General features: G+C 38.1%; 1 protein-coding gene and 1 non-coding gene across 3 annotated transcripts in view; both read right to left on the bottom strand.

The window, feature by feature from the left end:
- Ide (insulin degrading enzyme) overlaps positions 1–26,084 on the bottom strand; it is a 101,905-nt gene that overhangs the window by 42,112 nt on the left and 33,709 nt on the right. For both annotated transcript variants that reach the window (XM_027939953.2, XM_071611085.1), the window contains exons 5-11: positions 10,170–10,292; positions 7,514–7,626; positions 6,289–6,451; positions 5,442–5,534; positions 4,912–5,003; positions 3,855–3,935; positions 2,529–2,632 (exon numbers count right to left, since the gene is read on the bottom strand). In XM_027939953.2, coding sequence (XP_027795754.1) covers positions 2,529–2,632; positions 3,855–3,935; positions 4,912–5,003; positions 5,442–5,534; positions 6,289–6,451; positions 7,514–7,626; positions 10,170–10,292 — 769 coding nt within the window. The remainder of the gene's footprint in view (positions 1–2,528; positions 2,633–3,854; positions 3,936–4,911; positions 5,004–5,441; positions 5,535–6,288; positions 6,452–7,513; positions 7,627–10,169; positions 10,293–26,084) is intronic.
- On the bottom strand, positions 2,829–2,901 carry Trnav-aac (transfer RNA valine (anticodon AAC)). The gene has a single exon. It is a non-coding gene; the product is annotated as a tRNA-Val (tRNA).

Here is a 26,084-nt window from a genome sequence, read left to right as displayed (position 1 = left end):
TGGAATAAACACTAACTCTGGACTGTGCTTCATATCTGATGGAACATGCAATGCCTCAGAAGAACCAGAATGGGAGAAGAATTTGGATGGCAGAACTTCATTTTCTCAGACTAAGAAACACACTGTGCAGACTGTGATGTCCAACTATGAACAAAAAAAAAATTTCCTTCACAGAGAAATAGTTTAATAAAAAATATATATATAACAGACAACTGAAAGAAAGGTTGGTTGTCTAAAATAGGAGGAGATACAGGCCTTAAGGGTTGGCTTATGTGCCTTTATGAGTGTGTATACACCCTCAACATGAGTGGTGTACTAAAGAAGTGTCTCCACTACTAGATATTTCTCCATTTTATTAGATCTGGGAAGAGGGGCTGGTGAAGGGTTGGTATGACCATACAATTCTTGGTATAATGACTTTTTTTTCCTTCCCCATATACTCTGTTCCCCCACTTCCATCTAATACAGTGGTTGCAGGACCAGGGCTATAACCCCAAATGCTAGAAACAGGAATGCAAGAAACTGTTTATTATACCATTAAATCTCTATGTCAGAATTCCTAAAGGCCTAATGAGGTAGAACTGTGTCTTTACTATGTTAAGAAAAGTCAGCACTAAAAGTAAATGCCATCATTTTGTCTAGTGATCAGCACAGCCCACTGATTCTGCACCTATGTAACTCTGTCCTATATGGAAGAGGACCAAGGGGAGGCACTTGCTATACCAGTATTGCTGTCAGTAGTCTGGACCAGCCTGGTGGCTGAACCAAATGTCCATTACAAAGATGAGAAAAGTTTGGGTATTAATGAAGAGAAGGAGGAAAAGTAGCTGAGGGTTAAAGAACTAATAAATGGCCAGTGACACACACCTATAATCCCAGTAGTTTGGAAGGCTGAGGCAGGAGGATCACAAGTTCAAGGCCAGCCTGAGCAACTTAGTGAGACTATCAGGGATAGGGATGTAGCTTGGTGGTATACTGCCTCTGGTTTTAATCCCCAGTAGAAGGAAAACAAAACAAAAAAAGATTAGCTTTATCTTTCAGTAACTTTTACTAGTTCTTCAATAGGATTTTCCATACTGTAATCAAGTCTTGATTAATTAAGGATTAGGCAACAAATATGTAATTAAAATACTGGCAACAAGAATGACTGTGAGACCTACTGTAACTTATTGTTACTGGGTACGTGAAATAAGAGATTTAATTTCTATACAATCATCAGTTATTATCATTAAGAAAGTTTTTGGGTTTTATTTTTATTTTTTTGGGCAGTGGACTGTGGATTGAACCCAGGGAAGTTCTACCACTGAACTATATGCCCAAACATTTTTGCTTTTATTTTGACTCAGTTTCACTAGGTTGTCCAGGCTGGCCCAGAACTTGTGATCCTCCTGTCTCAGCCTCCTAAATCACAGGGATTACAGATGTGTGCCTGGTTCACTGAAGAAGATTTGTAAATTTTGATGCTTACTGTATTTTTTAAACTAGGAAATCAAGAAATCTTATTACAAATTAAAAATTCTAAGTTTAATAATTATCTGTACTTACTGAAATACTCTACTATTAAATAAAGTATTTAACTAAATCCAGCTTCAGGTCATGTCAGATCTGCGCTATATTGCTGGTGTTTACTGCTGTAGCACTCTTTGCTTGGTGGGTGAGCGTAAGACTCCCACATACCTGGTGTCATAGTGTATGTTGAGTGGAAGTATAGGAGAAACTGAGTTTGAATTTGGTTTGTTTTCCTCTATGTCATATCCATCACTTAACTTTAGACTGTATACATGAAATTCAATTTTAAGGCAGAAATATGTGGTAGCCCACAAGCTCTTTGGGGAATAATAATCTCTCTATAGCAAAAATGCTGCTAATATAAAATCTTGAATTTTTGATTTCCTGGTTATTCACTAGTCAAAAGGATTCTGGGATTGTAATCCTTACTTTACCTTGAAAAAAAGAGGTGCCACCTGGGGGTGGTGGTGCATACTTGTAATCCCAGCAGTTTGGGAGATTGAAGCAGGAGGATCTTGAGTTTAAAGCCATCCTCAACAACTTAGCAAAACCCTGTTTTTAAATAAAATGTAAAAAAGGGCTGGGGATGTGGCCCAGTGGTTAGGCACTTTGGGTTCAATCCCAGGTACCCCCCAAAAAAAGAAAAGAAAAGAAAAAGGCGCCCTCACTTATTTATAAAAGCCATATAATATAGGTGAGCTAATACTTCGTCACTTAAATAAAAAAGAAGACAAGCTAAGAAAATTTATTATATTTCACTCATTATAATACAATCATGATTGCTTTTTACTTCAACTTTTTAGAAATCAGGATGATGAATTAAAAAGGGTGGGAACAGACAAAAAGATAGGCCATGTAATTGCTGAATCTTGGTGTTGGTTCATAATGCTATTCTCAACAACTTCTGTAATCATGCTTGATAAAATGTTTGAAAGTATTTCATTCACCATTTCAAATTTTCAGATTCTAATCATTATTGAAAATTTTTAATGTAATAGTAAAATTTGTAGGTGACTCACCGGACATTTTCTGGTCTGAGCTTATCAAGAACCATCTCTATTAAGTCAGGTCTAAATTCTTCCAGTAAATATTCAGCTGTGAGTACTTCTTCTAGGGGATAATACTTTGAAAAAGGAAAATGTAAATAAATAAAAATTTGTAAAGCTACCATAGAGCTTCATTTATTAAAGCAAACAGATCTCTAGTATATTAAATCCATTATTTCACCCCCCACATCCCTTTCTTAAGTTAAATTTTACTGTACTGGAAAAAAATCTGTATTCTTGAATCCTTTTCCTTCACTTTTTTTTTTTCACTCCTTTGCAGTGCTGGGGATCAAACCCAGGGCCCTGAGCATGTTAGGCAAATGCTCTACCACTGAGCTACATACAAATTCTACCTAACACATCTTTAAGTAGGCTCATACTGTGTGATGATTCTGCCAAATACACTTTTTTTTATTTTTTATTTTTTGGTACTGGGGATTGAACCCAGAGGTGCTTAACCACTGAGCTACATACCCAGCCCTTTTTAATATTTTATTTAGATACAGAGTCTTGCTAAGTTGCTTAGGACCTTGTGAAGTTGCTGAGGATGGCTTTAAACTCAAGATCCTCCTGCTTCACTCTCGCAAGTTATGGGGATTACAGGTATATACCATCAAGCCCAGCTCCAATACACTTTTGATCTCCAAATATACTCTCAGTGTAGATAGCAAAATCACATTTCTTTTAAGGAAAAATGTGAGTACAGTACTTGGTAATGAAGAAAATTTGATAGTGAAATGCTGATACAGTTTAAATATATTGATACAATATTTTTAAACGTATTTTTTTTAGTTGTTAATGGACCTTTATTTATTTGTTTATCTGTGGTGCTGAGGATCAAACCCAGGGCTTCACACATGCCCTGTGTGGCCACATTCTATACCACTCTCCGTCCCACCTGTCCTATTCCCATTCACTCTAGTTATATTGGCCAGACCATCTTACAGGCCAAAGAAAAATTTGAATTTTATGTCAATTCTGATGGAAAATTTTAGAAGACTTTAAATAGAGGAGGGAAACAATCTGATTTTAGTTTTGGAAAGATCACCAAGGTTATAGGAAAAAACCCACAGTGGAGAACAAGACGGTGAACAAGGCTCCAGGTAAGAGCCCATGGCAGTCCAGGTAAGAAAAAACTATGGTAGCTTAGACTAGAGTGGTAACAAAGGAAATGGAAGAAAGTAGATGATCTACATATCTGGTCATTAGTTTGCCTCACTGCTATTATGTCTAAAGTTCTATGCACTATTTGAGATATTGTATACACTAATATAAAAAGGAAAATAACAAAAAACTTACATGCAATATTCCTGCAATTTTAGATGTATAGCCTCGTGGCCTCTCTTTATCTTTAAACCTAAAAGCAACAGCATTCAAGTCCTAAAATAGAAAGTGAATAAAAGTCAGCTATTATTTAGATACTTTTTGTGTTTCAGTTGAACCATAAACTTTCTACTCAGCATTTAACTTTATCACACTTTCTGAAAAAATAGCTATGCTTAATTTAGAAATGCATAGAATATGGAAAGAAAACTTCTTAATGTGTATCAACTCAACCCATCAATTTAGACTTAAAATCAAAGTAAAATAGGTGAACAATAGGTAAAATAGATATAATTCTATAGCTTCAATTTTTAGAATTATTACTCAAAGAATTAGAGAAACTGCAAAAGAACCTTGCGCAATACAACTATTTAATAGATGATGATTTTGGTGACCTGGTCAAAGAACCGCAGCCAGATTAAAACTTTTTAAACTTTTACCTAAAGAGGATGTTTTTCAACCTAAAATATGTTTTCAAACCTTGATAGGCCTAAATACAAAGTATATATGTATTAAAAAAAAAAAACTTTCAAAAGAAAACATCTTTTGTTTAATGTAAAATAAATTAAAAAAAAAGAATAGCTAGGTTTTTCCATACATACAATAATAAAATCACTTTTAAGAACACAATCATACATAAAACAATTCACTATTTCTTTTGAGTATGCTACAGATTTTTATTACCAGATCTGGAAATGACAGACTTCATGCAGCTTCAGGCAGGGAGTAACATAAGTCCTGAAAAATACCAGCTTAACGAACTGTTGGTTTTCTTCTAAGGGATAGAAAAGCAATCCATTTTCTTTCCTTTTCCCTCCTAAAGAAGGCTACATAATGCCTTACCCTTAATTGTGCCCATGTGGCAAATCGGACTAGTGCAACTAAGTCTTAACTAATATTACAATGCATTGCAAAATTTTAGACTTTAATGAGGAAAAAAATCTTTAAATGGGCCTTAAATTTAAATTAATTCACATATATTTGTTTTTGAAAAATAGATTCCTTAAGAAAAATTTTGGTGAAACAAAAGTACCTTGCACTCTTGGAAAACCCATTCTTGAGGTCCTTCTGCACGTAACTTCTGAATGTATTGAAACATGTGCAAAATTATATCTTCAACATGTACTGGAAAAAAGGGGCACACTTAAAAACCATTCAGTCCTTGAATCCTTCAAAGCAGTGAGCTCACTTCTAAGGGAAAGTCAGGTAAGTGAAAGATGGTTCCTCTAAGAAAACAGAGTCCTCACCTCCCTGACTGTTTTTAGGTGACCCACACATGGCCCTCTGGGCTCAGGGATATGCGACAGAAGGGTTTTGGGGTAGGAAATGAGCAAATGAAAAGCCAAGTACACATTTTACAAGTGCAACATAATGATCAATTGTTAAGGGGGAAAACTCATTCACAAAACAAATGCCAAGTAACACATGAAAAATACATGAATAAGTTGTATGAATTAAAGTGTTTATAGCTTTTCCACATAAAACAGATCCACAGTATGAAGAAATAAAGAAAAACCATAAAAATTCAATTTTAATTCAAAACCAAGGGCAACCAACACTTACATAATCCTTCCTCAGTTAAGTCCACATTAATGATAAAAAACATAAAACCTCGAGCTCCTTCCTTCTGTCCACCAACCAGGGTATTTACCCAGCCTGCAACATTCAAAGAAAATTAATATGAATTCATGTGTGGTTTCTTTCAAGGCAAAAGATTTTTTAAAATTTCAATTTATAGTCTATGTTCCAAGAGATTAGGGAACCTATTCCAGGGGGCAAAAATCAGTTTAGAAAAGGGATTAAGGGACTTATGGGATAGAAGCCTTCCTAAAGATTCTTCAAATTAATTTCCAATTAAGAAATTATGACTAGTGTGCTTTAAATGTTATGTGAAAGAAAATCATGTGAGATGGGAGGGTCCCTGGAGATCATCTATTATCTAGATTTTACACCCTTCTGATTTGATGGATTACAGTAGGCAAATAAATATTATGTACTGACATTTCACCAAGATGGTAAAGAATAACCTATATAGGCTGTTATTTTTAACCTTTTTCTTATTCAAAACATGGCTGGGGGTATACTTCAGAGAGAGAACACTTGACTAGCAAGCACACATGAGATTATGGGTTTGATCCCCAGCACCACAAAACAAAAACAAAAATAAAAAACATGCTAGATGTTATCTTTTGAAATTTCTAATCTTCATGGCTCAATACTAAAGGGTAAAATAAAATTATGAAAAAAAAAGTCCCCAAACTAAAAAACAAAGCACATTAACAATCACTTTGCTCAGTAATCCCAGTCTCAATTTAAAAATGTTCCTTTACAGGAAAATATTTAGGAGAAAATGAAAGCCAGAGTGAAAGATGTCATACTACACTCAGAAAGTGCCACCCAATATACTTACCCTTTGATTTAAGTTCTGATAATAGACTTCCAGGACCTTCATGCCCAATCAGATGACCAAGATAATGACCAGGATTTGATTTATAGTATTTCTGAAGGTCAGGTATGGGAAATGTTACATAAAGATTCCTAATATCCTTAATGGGCACTATTTTATAAAGTTGCTGGGGAAAAAACAAAAAACAAATGAATCACAAAAGATGCACTATATTCAATTCCTACTGAATAAAATATTTACAAGTTATGAAGAATACTGATTTTCATGGAAGAATCCCAAATTTAGGAGCAAAATTGATTGCCAGACCACAAAGAATTGGTCACTAAGAAATAAATGAAGCAGGTTCTCAGCAGAATTTCATTATAGTGGGTAAGCTGTCCCAGGACCCCAGGACCTTAAAGCTAGATAGTTTGGGATGCTTGCCTCCTGATAGTATATAATATGTTCATAGCCTTGCTAAGGCTATAGATATCAAAACTACTTTTAGCATGCAGAGATCAGAACATATTGGTATTTTTATGGTGATACACACTCCTAATAAATATAAAATTGATTTGATTATTCTGACAAATATATATTTTTCTGGGGAGGTGGGAGCAGGTGCCAGGTACTGAACCCAGGGGTGCTTATCCATTGAGCCACATCCCCAGCCCTTAAAAAATAATTTTTTTTGAGACAGGGTCTCATTAAGCTGCTTAGAGCCTTGCTAAATTGATGAGGCAGGCTTTGAACTTACTATCATCCTGCCTTGGCCTCCTAAGCTGATGGGAATATAGGCATGTGTCACCACCACACTCAGCTAACCTGACAAATATTAAAAACTAAATTAAGGGGCTGAGGCTGTGGCTCAGTGGTAGAGTGCTCGCCTAGCACATGTGAGGCACTGGGTTTGATCCTCAGCACCAAGAAAAATAAAAACTAATAAAAATAAAGGTATTGTGTCCAACTACAACTAAAAAAATATGAAGAAAAAAAAAAAACCCTACGTTAAGGGGCTAGGGTTGTGGCTCAGCAGTAGAGCATTTGTCTAGCATGTGTGAGGCCCTGGGTTCGATCCTCAGCACCACATAAAAATAAATATATAAAATAAAGATATTGTGTACAACTACAACTAGAAAATAAATATTTTTTTAAAAACTACATTAAGTAATGAAACCTCTATTTTCTTGTAAACTAGATATATATGTTCACAACTTAAAAAAAAAATACCAATAATACATGGACTTACTTTAAGATGTTCTTCTTGGAAAGGGTGCTCAGGAAATTCTGGCAATGGGACATTTTTATTCTCTACTTCAGAAAATAACTTTACCACAAGATTAGTTAAGTCATCTAAAGATTCTATAAAAAAAGACATTGAAACAGTTTAATTAATCATCATACAAAGCAAATAGTATTTAAGACCTTATGTTTCCTGAAAAGTCTAGGGGCTTTTAAAGGAGGAAAACCTGTTAACAAACAAAAAAAGGCATCTGATAAAGATGAAACACTCAATTAAATCCTATCAGTGCCTATGTAAATTCTAAAATTGCTAAACAATACTAATTGATTACACTTCACCCATATCTACCTTTTCATGGTATAAAAATTTAAATATTCAAATATTCTCAGTCATAATATTAATACTAACTCACAAATATTATCTTGCAATAAACTTAAAACATGTATTAGAAACAGTAATAGAACATTTAGTTTTATTTGGAAATAAAACTATGATTCCCAATACTGACAGAGTATAAGGTATAACATTTACCTTATAAATACAGTCCAAATTCACTGTTAAAAGTCAAATGTTAAAGTTTAATAAGTATTTGATTTGGGGGAAAATACTATAAAATGATGAAAAGAATCCTAGTTGAGGGATCAGGGCATTTGCTCCTAACCCCAGCTTTACCAATCATGACAACAAAATACTTGCACAAACTTAACTACTCCATAAAATAAGGCTCTCGGGTAAGATGATCAAAACTCTCTTCCAAGATCTGTAAGATTTTATATCATAATGTGCCAAAGTAACTCAAAGACTTTTAACTGTTGATAAAATTATATAGCCACTTAAACGAGTTACTTTTATATTTTTACCTACATTATTCTTTTATAAAGGGTTTTACTTATAAAGTTTACAAACCTATACACACCCACACACCCACAGAATCGATCTACATGTGCTATTAAGTGAAAACTGCAAATTGTAGTATAATCTCATTTTTAAATGTTTTCAACAAACACAAACAAGCAAATTAACAAAATTCTACTTTTAGAAGTAAAACAACAAGCCAGGCATGGTGGCCCACGCCTGTAATCCCCAGAGGCTTGGAAGGCTGACAAAGGAGAATTGAGAGTTCAAAACCAGCCTTAGCAATTGCATGGTGCTAAGCAACTCAGTGAGACCCTGTCTCTAAATAAAATACAAAATAGGGCTGGGGATGTGGCTCAGTGGTCAAGTATCCCTGAGTTCAAACCCTGATACCAAAAAAAGAAAAAAAAAAAAAAAAAAAGTAATAAAACAACAAAAGCCTTAAGTTGAGATCTTTGAGGAAAGGGCATAGCTGTCAGGGGATGTATGATAAAGAGGAAGAACTTACTTTTTGTTTTATACCTTTCTATGTGGGATAAATTTTTTCCCCCCACACACATATTACTACTCCTACTACTATTATTATTACTACTATTATTTTGGTGTTGAACACAGGATCTTGCATATCCTTAAGCACATGCACCACTGAGCTACAACCCAGCCCCAAGAATTACTAAGCTCTAGAAAGAAAACACATATTAAAGATTCAATCTTTGAGGGCTATGGACCTGACTTAGTGAAAGAGTGTTTCCCTAGTACTTATGAGGCCCTGGGTTTGATTCTCACCACCATAAAAACGAAAAAACAAAACAAAAACAAAAACAAAAATCAAACCTTTGTTGTTTAAAGATAGTTTTTTTCAGTGTATCATCATCTGCTTTTTAAATTTTGTTTCTAGATTAATAAATTGTTAAAAGTCAAATTTGGGGCTGTGGCTATAACTCAGTTGCAGAGTGCTTGCCTAGGATGTATGAGGCACTGGTTTGATCCTTAGCACCACATAAAAATAAATAAATAAAATAAAAATAATTTTTAAAACGTTAATTAAAAAAAAAAAGTCAAGTCTGTCCATCTTTCTTCAAACTTCTTTTCCCTACACATACTTGGTGAGACTAGCTACTGATAATTTGTTTCTTTAGGTCTCCATTTAAGCCACATAAACTTGTTTTTGGAATACAATGAATTAAAAATTCTCATCCATGGGGCTGGGGTTGTGGCTCAGTGGTAGAACGCTTGCCTCGCATGTGAGAGACCCTGTGTTCGATCCTCAGCACCACATAAAAATAAATAAACAAAATAAAGATATTGTGCCCATGTATAACCAAAAAATAAATAATAAATAAATAAATAAAAATTCTCATCCATGTATTCTGCAATAAGTAGATCATTTTTAAAAGACCTGGAGCAGCTGGACATGGTGGCACACACCTGTAATCCCAGAGGCTCAGAAGGATGAGGTAGGGGATATCAAGTTCAAAGCCAGCCTTAGCAATTTATTGAAGCCTAAGCAAATCTGTGAGACCCTGTCGCAAAATAGAAGAATAAAAAGAGGGCTGGGGATATGGCTCAGTGGTTAAGAGCCCCTAGGTTCAATTCCTGGCACCAAATAAATAAAATTTTAAAAACTGAGAATGTAGCCCAGTGGTAAAGTGATCCTGGGTTCAATCACCAGTATTAAAAAGATTGAACAGATAAACACCTATTTCTTATATCCTTCTTTTAATACTTTGAAAAAAGTTGAAGTAGGAAAAAAAAAAACACAAAACTTAGATTACCCAATTATATGAAAATTTTAAAGAATTCTTACCTCGGCCCAAAACACAAATAGCCATTAAGTTGGAGGAATAATAAGTAGAATGGAACTTCAGTAGCTCTTGTCTTACATCAATGCCTTCTTGGTTGGGTCGAGTCTCTAGAGTATATTTGTTACCTGAAAGGGAAGAAAAGGCATTACTTAAAGCAAAATATGTGGACTTGAAAGTGTTGTTAATTATCACTGACACTGCTACAAGATGAACTTAAAAAGGAGAGATCAAACTAACATATACAATGTTAGTCAAAAATGTTTAAATGTCAGTGTTATAATAAACAGGACCATATAGTACAAAACTATTAATATTTTAAACTATGGTTTTCTATAAGGAACTAAAAGTGTCTTATAAAAATTATGCTTCTTAAATTCCCTATGAGATAGGTATTATCTGATTACTATTAGGCATTTTTGAGACAAAATAAGATCAACATGGCCTCCATTACACTTCTTTTAATTTTCAATTCCCAATGCACTCCATAATTAATAACTGTCATTGAGGGATCTTTTTGGAACTTGCCAAGTTACTTGTGAAAAGAAAAGAAAATATTTACTATTTTGAGCTGAGGCATTATTACATTTTTGATGTGAATTCTCAGGGATTTGGTCTAGACTGGTAAAAATAGGATGTAACGTCGTTTTTATAAATCTACAGTGATGTATACCTCTATGAGCTCTCCCATAAAACTTTAATGACTAATTCAAATAGGATAAAAAACATCCCTGTCCAAAACAAATAGTGAAACTCTCTAAACAGTACCTTTCTGGTAAAGACCTCGCAAACTAGGGACTGGGAGATGAAATTCCAATGTTTGGCATCTCTCTAAAATGTCATCTTGACTAGAAATATCCTAAGATCCTAATATAATAACTCTTGTTATTGGTCCTGCTTGCACTACTCAGTGCAGAGATAAAACTGGGAAAATATGTTCTTCATTTGGTTTATTTTTCCCCCCTTTCTTATAATGGCTAATGAATTGGCTTTGGGAGAATATCTCTTTTTTGCTAATTGAATATCTACAGAAAACCACCAAATGGTATTCTCAGAACCAGTCTTTAGTTAAGTAGTATTGTTTAGAACTGAGTCAAGATTCATGTCCCAGAATGTCTGAAGTGAGTGATCTAGTGAAGAAAAAGAACATAGAAGAAATAGCCTCGCAAGTGCTCCTTGCCCTTTTCTAGTAACAAAGCAGTCACATATTCACAACCACTAGAAGTAGCTTCCTACCTAACTTTACAGTCTTTTAAAATTAATACTCTTCCTTTTCAGTTAAGCTTCAATTCAATTCCAAATCTTCTCTACTCAGAATCTGAACATATCCTCTCCTTCTACCTAAAGGTTCAGGCACTCTTAAAAATATCCATATTTCTGGGCTGGGGTTGTGGTAGAGCACATGCCTAGCATGTGTGAGGCATTGGGTTTGATTATCAGCATTGCATATAAATAAAAATAGAAAAAATAAAGGTCCATTGACAAAAAATATTTTTGAAAATTCCAGATTTCCTAGAGACCATCATGTTAAGAAGCAAAATAAGTTAGATTCAGAAGGTAGCATGTTTTCTATCATATGGAGAAGCTAGAGAGGAAAAAGGAAAACAGGTGGGGGTGGATCTATGTGGTAAGCCATTGTTATAGATCGTGGCCGCCATTAGAAGATGGCGCCGGCTTCCACTGTGGCCTGTGGTAAACAACTCCTTTTATGGAGAGTTGGCGCGCAATCCCTTACCACCCAATGAGAGAGATCCACGTGGCGGCTTGGGATTGGGATGCGGGGGGCTTTATTATGCTGTGCTTGGGGGTGTCGGGTGCGGGCGCTAGAAGATGATACATGACTCAAGGCCTGAATAAACTGTTGAAAGAAGAATCCTGTGTCGTGTTTCCCTGGCTGGCGAGGGGTCGCGACAATTGGTGGCCCATACGGGGAACCATATTCCTCGAACCCAGGATCCAGAACTTTCAGCAGTCAGGGTGGTGCACCAGTAAGTTCCCAGGTAAGTTGGAATCTGCACGTAAGTAGCGGGACGCTCCTCTGTAGAAAAAGAGAGAGCGGGGATTTCATAGAACGGGACGCTCCTCTGTAGAAAAGGAGAGAGCGGGGATTTTTGTACTTTCACTTTCATTATATCTTTGGAGACATTATGGGCACTACCTCTTCAAGCCCAATTTTGTTGGCCCTAGATGGGTTGCTACGTTCAAAAGGACTTAAGGTAAAGCAGAGTACTTTGCAGATGTTTTTGAGAGAAGCTGATATAACAGCTCCTTGGTTTGCCTTTTCAGGGAGTCTTACGATTCCTAGCTGGGACAAATTAGGGAAAGATCTAGATTTCGCTCGTGAGCAAGGCACCTTAAAGGGTGGTGTTATACCACTTTGGAAGTTAGTTAGAGGATGTATAGTAGATAGTAAATGCCAAGAAGCTGTGAGGGTCAAGCTGTTCTTGAGCAACTACATGAGGAAAAATCTGAAGGATCACATAGTGAAGTGGCAGAGAGTATTAAGAGTAAGAGTAGTGAGAAGGCAAGAGAGCCTGAAACTAAAAATAGGAGAAGGCTCTACCCAGACTTGACCGAATTAAAAACGCCTAAGAACACAAGCGACTCAGAGAGTTCTGAGGACCTTGATATATTGCTACAACAACTACGCAAGATAAAAATGAAAAAGAAGAAAAAGGAGATACAGGGCACGCAGGCCTACTGTAAGAAGGGGAAGGGATCTAATATCGGTCAACAAAACTCTGAGGAGGAGGAGGTAGAATATCTAGAAGAAGATATGGTGCCGGTTGCCCCACCCCCGTATGTGGGGGGGAGCCAAGGTTCCGGGAGATCTTTTCATGCACAAGTTTGGAGGACAGTTAATACAGATATGGGACTTGCATACCCCGTATTTCAGGACAATAACAGGGGAAGATATCATGAGCCTTTAGACTTTAAGATAATTAAAACCTTGGCAGAATCTGTCCGCACTTATGGCATGGATGCCGCTTTCACCCTTACTCAGGTGGAGGGACTTACTAGATTTTGCATGACTCCTTCAGATTGGGCTAGTCTAGTCCGCGCTTGTGTTTCCCCAGGGAAATACTTGGATTGGAGAGCATTTATGCTAGAGGGTGTAGTAGAGCAGGCTGCCCAAAATCATGCAGCGGGACGCCCTGCCTGGGATAAGGATATGCTTTTGGGACAAGGCAGGTTTGCTAATCAACAAACAGGATACCCCCCTGAGGTATATGAACAGATTAATAACATTTGTATCCGTGCATGGAAATCACTCCCAAATAGAGGAGAAGTGTCTGGCAATTTGACAAAAATTATCCAAGGCCCCACAGAACCCTTCTCAGACTTTGTTGCCAGGATGGTGGACGCCGCAGGAAAAATCTTTGGTGACCCTGATAGAGCAATGCCCTTGATTAAACAACTTGTCTTTGAACAATGTACTAAAAAATGTAAAGCAGCTATTACTCCTTATAAAAACAAAGGCATAGAAGCCTGGATGAAAGTCTGTAGAGAAATAGGTGGGCCGTTAACTAATGCAGGCCTTGCTGCTGCTGTCCTTCAATTATCACATAAATCCAGCCCTGTTGCCGGAAAGTGTTTTGGGTGCGGTCAAGGAGGACATTTTAAACGAGAATGTCCTAACAAGAAGGGAACATCCAAAATTGAGCCCACCTCTGTTAGCCGTCAACCGGGCTTATGCCCCAGATGTAAAAAGGGAAAGCATTGGGCTAATGAGTGTAGGTCCGTCAGAGATATACATGGTCAGCCTTTAAAAGATAGAAACATGTCAAAAAACGGCCGGGGGAGCCCCCGACCCCAGGGCCCGCAAATATATGGGGCAATGGAAAATGGGACAATGGAAACCGAGTCCTGGCCGTCCCTGCGCCATCCCAAGAATCGCGGAGAGCCACTGCAGGTGCCGCGGGACTGGACCTCTGCTCCGCCGCCAGACTCGTATTAACACCTAAAATGGGAGTCCAACTGGTGGAAACTGAATTTAAAGGACCTTTACCACCTGGCACTGTGGGCTTGCTGATTGGGCGTGCTTCCTCTATCCTATGAGGCCTTCAGGTTTTCCCTGGGATTATTAATCCGGACATGGTAGGGACAGTGAAGGTTATGGTGGAGGCCCCAAAAGGCATTGTGTCCATTTCCCCAGGAGACCGGATTGCCCAATTGCTAATTCTACCCAGTTTACATACCCGCTTTCCTGCTGATTCCTTTTTGAGGACAAGTGATGAGATTGGAACCACCGGAGGGAATTGCGTTTACCTGTCCTTAGATATGAAGAACCGTCCTACTTTAAAGTTAACTATAGAAAGCAAATCAATTTTAGGATTACTAGATACTGGGGCAGATCGTAGCATAATTGCTTTAAAGGACTGGTCAAAGGGATGGCCGGTGCAGCTCTCAGATCAATCACTAAGAGGTTTGGGATACGCTCAGGCTCCACAAGTCAGCTGCAGGCATTTATCATGGAAAGATTCTGAAGGACGTTCTGGCACTTTTCAACCATATGTGCTCGATCTCCCAATCTCTCTATGGGGACGTGATCTTATGAAGGACATGGGGTTTCAACTTAGTAATGAATATTCAACAGTTGCCCAAAAGATAATGCAGGACATGGGATATAGACCAGGTCTTGGATTAGGAAAAAATTTGCAGGGATGTAGACATCACTTAGAACCTCAACAAAAATTTAATAGACATGGGCTGGGTTTTTCTTAGGGGCCGCTGAGGATCAGGTGCCCATTACCTGGAATACAGGGGAACCGGTGTGGGTTCCTCAGTGGCAGCTCCCCTCTGAAAAATTGACTGCAGCTTCTGCTTTAGTACAAGAACAATTAAAGTTGGGACATATAAAGCCCTCCACTTCTCCATGGAATACACCCATATTTATTATTAAAAAGAAGTCTGGAAAATGGCGGTTGTTACATGATCTACGGGCTATTAATGCTCAAATGCAGCTCATGGGACCCATTCAGAGAGGTTTGCCTTTGCTTTCAACAATTCCAAAAAATTGGCCAGTGATATGTATAGATATTAAAGATTGTTTCTTTTCCATTCCATTGCATCCTCAGGACTCCGAACGTTTTGCTTTTACTCTGCCTTCATGTAATCATGAGGAACCTGATCAAAGGTTTGAATGGGTGGTTTTGCCTCAAGGCATGGCCAATATTCCTACGATGTGTCAAATGTTTGTAGGAGCGACCATTGTTCCACTCAGACAAAAGTATCCATTGTTAAAGTGTATACATTATATGGATGATATATTGCTGGCAGCCCAAACCAAATATATGTTGGAAGCAGCTTACACTGATTTGGTACATTTATTGCAATCAAAGGGCTTGCTTATTTCACCTGATAAAGTACAAACAGGAGATTCTATTGATTATCTTGGTGCTAGTATCTCTTGTAAAACTATTACACCCCAAAATGTGACTCTCAGGACTGATAATTTACGTACCTTAAATGATTTCCAAAAACTATTGGGTGACATAAATTGGATTAGGGGTTATTTACATATTCCCAATGCTGAATTAAAACCCTTGTATGAAATTCTTAAAGGTGATTCAGACCTTTCTTCCCCTCGGCATCTTACTGAGGAAGCAAGGTCAGCGCTGCTGAAAGTGGAGGAGGCTATACAACATGCTAGCCTTTGCAGACGTCAAGAGGATAAGCCTCTTCAATTATGTGTGCTCGCCACTGTACGGCAACCCACTGGAGTTTTGTGGCAAGATGGTCCTTTATTGTGGATACATCCACGTATATCCCCTACAAAATCTCTTGAGTATTATCCTGATACAGTTGCTTCCTTAGCTATGTTAGGGATACAACAAAGTATACAATTTTTTGGTTTTCCTCCAACGTCTGTGATTGTCCCTTATACGTGTCAACAAATTCAAGTTTTGTGTGCTAACCTGGATAATTGGGCTATATTGCGATGCTCTTTTCCAGGAGAGATAGATAATCATTATCCTTCACATCCTCTTATAACATTTGTTAAGGAACATCCTATCATTTTTCCTAAAATCACTTCTTCTACGCCTATCCCAGGAGCTGCAAATATCTTTACAGATGGATCCAAAACTGGTATTGGAGCCTATGTGGTAAATGATTAACCTCCTATCCAACATCAGTTTGCTCCTGGCAATCCACAATGGGTGGAGTTACAAATTGTCATAAAAGTCTTTGAACAATGTCCGTTTCCTTTTAACTTAATCTCAGATTCTATTTATGTAGTTCAAACTTTAAAGGTGTTGGAAGCTGTGGGTCCCATGCACACTTCAGGAGTAATGTCTTCCCTTTTTCTCCATCTTCAAACACTGATTTGGAATCGCTCCGCCTGTTTTTACCCTTTACATATTCGAGCTCACACAGGTTTACCGGGTGCTCTTTCTGCTGGCAATGCCCAAGCTGACCTTGCTACTCGTCCTTCTTGGATGTTCTTCGTTTCCTCCTTAGACCAAGCTAGAAACTTTCACAGTAAATTTCATATTAATGCACGAGCACTTCAAAAGCGCTTTACTATCTCCCGTGCTGATGCTCGCCAGATTGTCTTGGATTGCCCTAGTTGTGTCATTTTGCATCCTCCTCCTTCTGTGGGCGTAAATCCTCGTGGTTTGCGGTCTTTAACAATATGGCAAATGGATGTCACTCATATCCCTGACTTTGACAAGCTTAAGTATGTCCATGTGTCTGTGGATACTTGTTCTGGCATTATCCATGCTTCTGCTTTGTCTGGTGAAAAGGCTGGAAATGTTATCACGCATTGCTTGAAAGCCTGGGCAGCATGGGGCTTACCACAGACCATTAAAACGGACAATGGTCCAGCGTATACTGGACGACAATTTTCTTCCTTTTGCAGCCAGATGGGTATCCAGCTTGTCCATGGTTTACCTTACAATCCACAAGGTCAGGGTATTGTAGAGCGTGCTCATAAGACTCTAAAAGAGATGTTAATAAAACAAAAAGGGGGAATTGGCTTAGGCCACACCCCGAAAGAGCGCCTCTCCCTGGCTCTATTTACTATTAATTTCTTGAATTTGGACATCCAAGGGCGCTCTGCTGTGACTAGGCACTGTTCGCCCTCTGCCCCGAACTTTGGGCACGTTAAGTGGAAAGATGTACTTTCTGGACAATGGTATGGGCCTGATCCCGTGCTGGCATGGGCACGAGGTTCTGTCTGTGTTTTCCCACAGGACCGGACGGAGCCGGTGTGGGTTCCAGAACGCCTGACAAGAAGAGTCCCGACATCAATCAACCAACAACAGGAGGCGCTGCAACAATCTCATGATGAGGACCATCCTTCTACTGAATGTCCTGGTTTTAATGCTGATATCGATGGTACAGGGGACATCAATGCAGTGGTGGGCGGTAGCTCGAACGTGGCCAATGCCGATGCCGGTTCATAGCAATTCTAGTGTTCTCCCCACTCTTTTTTCTACTTCATGTGAGATGTCTGCTCCTTGTGTTTCCCCTAGAGGGGACCAAGATCGGTCCTTCAATCTCTCCAGCATCAATCTCACAGGAGTTTTTTGCTTCAGTTTTTCCAAGGGTGATTGCATTCATTTAAAACTTAAGAACTTGACTAATTGGGAGGACCCATTGCAGTACAGTCGGATCTCGCAGGGAGTTTTGGTTGCAGCGCTCCTACAAGTTAGCTCAGGGAAAAACCAGGGCTCAGGAAACTTGACAAATACTTCTGAGCTTAATATTACTACTCTGGCCATTACTTCCCAGGTGTTAATTCCGTTGTCTCCTTCTAATCAGACCTCTAATGCCACTCATTTTAAGGCTTCTCCTTATTGCACTCCTGAGTGTGGCTTCCCCCCAACATTCACACCTTGCCAAGATCATTCTTGGGAGAAACATCAGGTCGCTAAAGGTTTCTCTCTTTCCCCCTCTCTTAAAAGATACTTGTATAATTCTTCCAACAATAATTCCTCTATAGGAGCAGGTTGGTCTTGGTTTCAATGGTTGATTTCCAATAAAAAGGGAGCCACAGCTGATATTTCCGCTTTGGCTCAATTACGAGGAGTCCAAAGTTGTCTGTTTAATGTTTCTGGTATTACCCAAGACTCGGGGCGAGGTAGGAGGCTTAAAATTTCTGCAAATAATTCACAATTATCTAATGCTACATTACCCTCCGCAGCAGTCTGTCTCCAATCTCCGTTCCTGTTTATTTTGGCTAATGATACATCACAGGGGATACTTAATTGTTCTAATACTACTTGCTATTTGTCTGAGTGTTGGAATGGCTCCTGAACTACGGCAGTGGTTATGAAAGTTCCGACCTTTGTCCCGATTCCGGTTACTGCAGATCCAGAGTCTTTTCCTATTGTTGAACTGATTAGAACCCGTAGAGATTTTGGAATTACGGCAGCTATAGTGACAGCTGTGGCGGTATCTGCTGTTGCAGCGGTTACAGCTGGAGTAGCCATGGCCAGCCAGGTACAAACTGCTGCCACTATTAATCAGGTTATTCAACAAACATCCACTATACTTGAATCTCAAAGTAGAATTAATCAACACATTTTATCTGGGATTCTGGCTGCTAATCAAAGGATAGATCTGCTTCAAGTTCAAGTTGAGGAATTGTTTGATCTAGTACATTTGGGTTGTGTCGATCAACGTGCGCATTTATGTATAACCTCTGTCAGATTTAATGATTCCAGAAATGCCTCCCACATCATCGGAGAGTATCTATCCGGAACCTGGTCCATGGAAGCAGAAAACTTGATCCAGTCTCAACTAACTCAGATTGCTGTTTTGAATAGCACCCGTGTCGAACCAGTGACTTTGGGTCAATTCACCAATTGGCTATCCTCTGCCTTTTCCTTCTTTAAGGAATGGGTGGGAGTGGGCATTTTGGGGGCAATGTGTTGCTTCGGTGTTGTACTTTGTTTGTGGCTTCTCTGTCACCTTAAAATTCGCCATGCACAAGAAAAGGCTATGATTGTACAAGCTCTTGCGGCCTTAGAAAATGGCATTTCTCCACAAATCTGGCTTGCACATCTTAAACAGTGATTTTCTGGGCAGGGCCATTGCACCCCAAGTTAGTTTCACATTGCACTGGGATTGGCATGTCCTCTTCCTTATTCTCTCCCAGTGCTGAATAGCCCTTGCACTCTGCAGGTCTTGTTACCATTGCACGCAGATGGGTTTCAGGACTGGTCTCTCTTCTCGGCTACAGACTCTTTACCTTCCTCTGGGGCTTAGGGATTGTGTTGCCAACTTAAATTTTGTTATTATTACCAGGCTACCTGTGTTATCCTACTTCTTGCTATCGTCACGATGCAGGATGCGAGGCAAAGCACTGCACTTGAGTGATCCCTCAACGGACCTCAAGGAAAGCATGTCCTATTGCATGCGGGTTTGACGTCCACGTCCCGCCCTACGAAAAAAGGCGTCGGCTGATATGGGATCAGGTCTGGGGAAGGCGCCTCCTTAGGACTGGACCATACATTGCAGCCACTTCTGCACAGTGGGATAGGACCTCTACTTTCGCCTGCATTGTTTTATAAAATAGAAGGGGGAACTGTGGTAAGCCATCGTTATAGATCGTGGCCGCCATTAGAAGATGGCGCCGGCTTCCACTGTGGCCTGTGGTAAACAACTCCTTTTATGGAGAGTTGGCGCGCAATCCCTTACCACCCAATGAGAGAGATCCACGTGGCGGCTTGGGATTGGGATGCGGGGGGCTTTATTATGCTGTGCTTGGGGGTGTCGGGTGCGGGCGCTAGAAGATGATACATGACTCAAGGCCTGAATAAACTGTTGAAAGAAGAATCCTGTGTCGTGTTTCCCTGGCTGGCGAGGGGTCGCGACAGATCTACTAAAAATCAAAGGTAGATTAGTAGAGCAAAGAGATCAAGTTTACTAAAAACAGGAAGGCTGGCTTTTCTTTTCACAATGTTTCTATATTTTGATGGAAGTTCTCAAGAAACAGATGAAGAAAGGAAAAAGGAGAAAATGCACAAAACTCCATAATCAGTCCTTAAATTACCAAGCTGACACTATTAGCATCAATGCTGTGATCTCCAGATAAGAAGATGCAGAAGAACAGGCATGGGCTTTGGTACTGGTAGAATTATCATTTAATCCAGGGTCAGCCCTCTTCTGGTTGCATGGCCTTGAGCAAGTTCTCTTAGGCTTACACTTCTAGCCTGACATTGTAGATTTATACCAAATAAGAAAAAAATAATGTAAAAAAGCATAAGACTAATATTTAACATCCAATAAATAGCAAGAATTGTAAATTCTGATAATGCCAATTACTATTTAGGATGCAGAGAAATGAGAACTCAGACACTGCTCAACAGAGTGCACACTGAATCAATCACTACAGTCAACAATTTGGCAATATCTAGTAAATCTGAAGATATATATCTCCTATGACAGAGTAATTCTACTCTTACATATATGTACCCCAGATAAGTCGTGTACAAGAATGCTCATAGCAATACTGTTCCAATAAGAAGAAAATGGGGGCTGGGGTTGTGGCTCAATGGTAGACCGCTCACCTAGCACGTGCGAGGCGCTGGGTTTGATCCTCAGCACCACATAAAAATAAATAAATAAATGAAATAAAGTCATTGTGTCCAACTACAACTTAAAAAAAAATTTAAAAAAATATTTTCAAAAAAGGAAGAAAATAGATAAACAGTAGTACACTTATTTCATGAAAAAATTTAAATAGTAATAAAAATTTAAAAACTACCAGAGGTATACTCATCAATGTGGATAACTCTTATAAACATAAGAATAAAAAAAAAAAATACAAGTGGTAGAGATTATACATAATAAAATACAATTTTCATGAAACCTAAAAACACATTAAAATTAGAAGCATGGGAATAAGAATCACCAAACTTAAAATAGTAGTTATCTCTCAGGAGTTGGGAGGAAACACAGTTGGAGAAGTGTATCCAGACACTCAAACTGAAATTCTAATGTTCCGTTTCTTTAAGCAGTGTGACAAGAGAATGATCTGGCAAATGCCTGGGTAGGTATCTCTTTGTATGACAACATCATCATCATCAATTTGTAAAATACTAAGTATTTAACATAATACTCTGGATAGCAGAAAACAGACAATAAATAGCAGCTACTGCTGGTTATAATTTGAATTGTAGGAGGGACTCCTGGCTTCTGAGTAGATCATTCATCAAAAAGATGCACATATTTCTCAAGGGAAAAAAATAGACACTGTGGCTAGAAAAGCAGTAAAGAAAGCTGAGTAAATGGTCCAAATGACTGGCTCCACCTAGAAATCAATGTGTGGAGAACATGAATGTGGTTTGGATATGGAGTACTAGTTCAGTCTCTAGATATGTACTGTCCTAATTTAGTGCTAATTCAGCTGGGTCATTTATATTAAGTTAAAATGCTGCTACTAAAATCTTGAATTGTACCTTTCTGGTTCTGTTGCTGTTAGGGCAAGTTCCAGCAGTGGACTGAGGAAACCAGGGTTGCTGACCAGGGGCCTGTTGGGAGAAAGCACTGCCTTGGCACTTGGAGGATTCAGGGATTCTGGTCCTGACTCCATCACATACTAAATAGCAACTTGGGAAAAGTCTCCAAATATTTCCAAGGGGTGGTTTGTTTAATCTGTAAAAATACAGATGAGGGCTGGGGTTATGGCTCAGTGGTAGAGCACTCGCCTCGCACGTGCAAGGCCTGGGTTCGATCCTCAGCACCACATAAAATAAATAAAAAGTTATAAAAAAAATACAGATGACATGGATATACACTAGTGGTTAAGAGCAAGGACTCAATCCCTGACTCCTTCACTTCCTAGCTATAAGGCACAGACAAACTTCTTAACCTCTCTAAGCCACAGTTGACTCATAAATAGGAATAAGAAAAATACCCACTAGCAACATTGCTGTGAAGATTAAAACTAAACAATCCACATTAAGGCTCAGCATAGAATCTGTCAGACAATAAGTACTCAATATTAACTCAGGTTGTTGTGCAGCTTAAGAAATGTGATAATGAGGGTTGAGAATTTAACTCAGTGGTAAAGTGTGCCAGCATGTGTGAGGCCCAGGTTTGCCTTGCACCAAAAAAGCAAGCAAGCAATAATGAATGTGAAAAGGGTTTTTGTGAACTGCAAAATCCAGTAAATGCTACTGTACATTTTCATTTTAACAAGTATTTAAAATTCTACTTAAAACAAAAAAAGCTTGCAAACTTTAGTACTCATGTATACAGACGCTGGTTTTCCATTATATAAAATTTGATTTTCTAGAAAATTCTGAGGCCAGCAATACAGCAATACAATTCTTACACTAAGAAAAAAAAGGAGTTTGATGTTTTAGAAATCTGTCTTAGGCTCGGTGCGGTGGTGCATGCCTGTAATCCTAGTGGCTCAGGAGGCTGAGACAGAAGGATCTCGAGTTGAAAGCCAATCTCAGCAATGGTGAGGTGCTGAGCAACTCAGTGAGACCCTGTCTCTAAATAAAATACAAAATAGGGCTGGGGATGTGGCTCAGTGGTTGAGTGCCCCCTGAGTTCAATTCCCAGGAGCAAAAAAAAAAAAAAACACACACACACACACACACAAAAAAAATAGGGCTGAGGATGTGGCTCAGTGGTCGAATGCCCCTGAATTCATTCCCTGGTACCAAAACAAAGAAAGAAAAATAAAAGAAATCTGTCTTAGAAACTAGAGATACTACTTCTAACTAAGGTTCTCAGGAAAAGGTCAACTTGTGAAGTTCTAACTATGATAATCTTAAATGCTTTTTGAAAACCAGATTCTGAAGGTTAGATTAATATGTTTATAGTTAGTTTGGAATTTTTTAAAAAAAAAATTTTTTTGGTACCAGGAATTGAACCTCAGGGCACTTAACCACTGAGCTACATCCCCAATCCTTTTTGAGATGGGATCTTGCTAAGTTGTTAGAGCCTTGCTAAATTGCTGAGGCTGGCTTTGAACTTGTGATCCTCTTGCCTCAGCCTCCTAAACTACTGGGATTACAGGGGTGCATCATCCTGCCTGGCTGGCATAATAAACTTTTTTTAAAAATGCCCTTTCATCTTGCTATAGCAATATTCTAAAAATCCTGGAAGAGCCTTTGGATATATATGAATTTTCCTACAGAATTAAAAAGGGCAATTTCCCTGCAGATGGGTGAGTACATGCAAGTACAAAATGCACACTGTAAAAAGGAGAATTTCAGTGAAAGCCTCTTAAGTGCCATTGCAAAAATCTCTACACTTGATTAATCCATTTCTTGTTTTCAGTAAACTTCTACTTTTCCATAGATACAAATTCCAAAATGGCAGGGCAGGAGGGAGGCAAAAGCTTAGGGAATAAATGAGTAAGTGGGTTGAACTATATCAAAGATTTTTATGTCCATGAGTTTACTGAGATACTCAAAAAAACAGGTTAGTTATCATTAAGGACACTACGAAATCAATTAATCATTTTGAAAACTAGTAAATGAATGGACTGAATCAAGCACTTGCCCTGCCTTTTGTACAGTAACGATACCAGTGGCCAAATAGTACAAAAGGGGTTTTCTTTTCATAGCAGCATTCAAGTAAAACAATAGAGAAGAAATAACAGAACTAAAGAATCAGAATTAGGATCATAAATACAACATCATAAATACAACACAATAAAGAGACAACCGGACATTCAATACCCAATGAAAAAACACATCACAACTAAGGAAGTTGTCTTGTCAAAAAAAAAAAAAAGACAAATATGAATCCGATCAAGCCTCTTTATAAATCTGTCACTTTTGAAAACACAGAAGAGTTGAGACCAAAATGGATAAAGAACTAAATATAAGAACTGAAATCATGGGGTTGGAGTTGTGGCACAGGGGACAGCACTCACCTCACACGTGTGAGGCCCTGAGTTTGATCCTCAGCACCACATAAAAATAAATTAATAAAATAAAAGGTATAAAAAATTTTTTAAAAAAGAACTAAAATCACAAAAATACTAGAAAAGTACACAGGGGAAAAGCTCCTAAAAATTATGGCAATGGCAATAATTTTCTTACATGTTAAATTACAAATTCAGGACACAAAAGCAAAATAATAGAATTGGGATTATATTAGAACTAAAAAACTTCTGCACAGAAAAGGAAACAATCAACAAAATGCAAAGGCAACCTTAGGAATGGGAAAATATTTGTAAACCACATATCATAAGTAAGACACTAATCTAAAATTTATGCCAGGCAGGGTGGTACACATCTATGATCCCATTAACTCTGGGAGGCTGAGACAGAAGAACCACAAGTCCAAGACCAGTCTGGAAAATACTTAGTAAGACCCTGTCTCAAATTTAATAATAAAAAGAGCTAGGGATGTAGCTCAGTGGAGATGTAGTTTAATCCCCAGTATTGGGGCAGGGGGCGAGAAAAGAAAACCAAAAATTATAAAGAATTTGTACACCTTAATAGCAGAAAAACAAATAACCTGATTTAAAAATGGGCAAAGGATCTGAACAGCTGTTTCTCCAAAGAAGAGATAAAAATGGCTAACAGATATACAAACAGGTGCTCAACACCAAGGAAAGGCAAATTAAAACCACTCTGATATACCATCTCATACCTATATGAATGGCTATTATCAAAAAGACAACAGATAACAAATGCTAGTGAATATGAAGAAAAAAGAACCCTAGTAAACTGTTGGAGGGAATGTAGATTGGTATACTAATTATGGAAAAGAGAAGGGGCGTTCCTAAAGAAATTAAAAATAGAACCATCATAGGACCCAGCAATCCCTCTTTTGGGTATACACACAAAGGAAAGAAAATCATCACCTCACAAAGCTATCTGTACTCCCATGCATTTTAGAATTGTTCCCAATAGCCAAGATATGGGAACAATCTAAGAGTCCATCAACAAACAATGCATAAAGAAAATGTGGTATAGTTACACAATGGAATATTATTCAGCCTTAAGAGAGGAGACTCTACCATTTGCCATAACACAGACAAACCTGGATGAAATTATGCTAAGTGAAATAAGCCAAACACAGAATCTCACTTAAAAATGTGGTGAGGAAAGCTCAAATACACAGAGATAGAAAACAAAACACAGTTGACATGGGAGTGGGCTAGGAAGGGAAGAAATGGAGAGACATAAGTCAAAGGATAAAAATAACATGTAGGATGAATGAGTTTAGAGACTGAATGTACAACAGGAAGACTCAAGTTAATAAAACTGTACTGGGAATTTTTGTTAAGTAGACTTTGGCTAATCTCATCATCAAAAAATAACTATGTGAGATAACAGATACGTTAATGTGCTTCACTATAAACCATCACTTAAACTATATGTATCCCATCATGTCATGTTGTAAACCTCAATTATACATAACAAAACATTTGGGAGGATGCAATCAGAAAAATCTGTACTATAAGAAGTTCTACAAAACAAATCATCTATGTCAATAAATAAATTGTCCAGGAGAGGTGGCAAAGAAAAGGAATGAGGGAAGAAATAAAGGATGAACTTATAAACTAAAAAAGAGACTTAAAAGTCACAGCAATCACTAATATTTGAACATTAACATGGACTATGACTCAAATAAATTTTGATTGACTGATTAGCTATAATGCTGGGGATCCAACCCAGCATGCTAGGCAAGGGCGCTACCATTGATCTACATCCTTAGCCCCTCAAATAAAGTTTTAAAAATTAAGATTTTTGTAAGGCAACTAGGAATTTGAACACTAACTGGATATTTAATGATGTAATATGATAATGGTATTTTTGTTGTTTTAAAAATGAGTCATTATCTTCAGAAATACATATTAGAATATTTTTGAGTGAAATGATGTCTAGAACCTCTTGAAAACAATAAAAGAGGGTGAATGGATCACATAGGACTAGCCAGGGACAGGATGATGCACACATTGTATTCATTATAGTATTTTATGTGGTTTT

This window comes from Marmota flaviventris, chromosome 4 (assembly GCF_047511675.1).
Source record: "Marmota flaviventris isolate mMarFla1 chromosome 4, mMarFla1.hap1, whole genome shotgun sequence".
Classification (NCBI taxonomy): domain Eukaryota; kingdom Metazoa; phylum Chordata; class Mammalia; order Rodentia; family Sciuridae; genus Marmota; species Marmota flaviventris.
The sequence above is the reverse complement of the archived record's forward strand: the minus strand, read 5'-3'. Positions and strand labels throughout refer to the sequence as shown.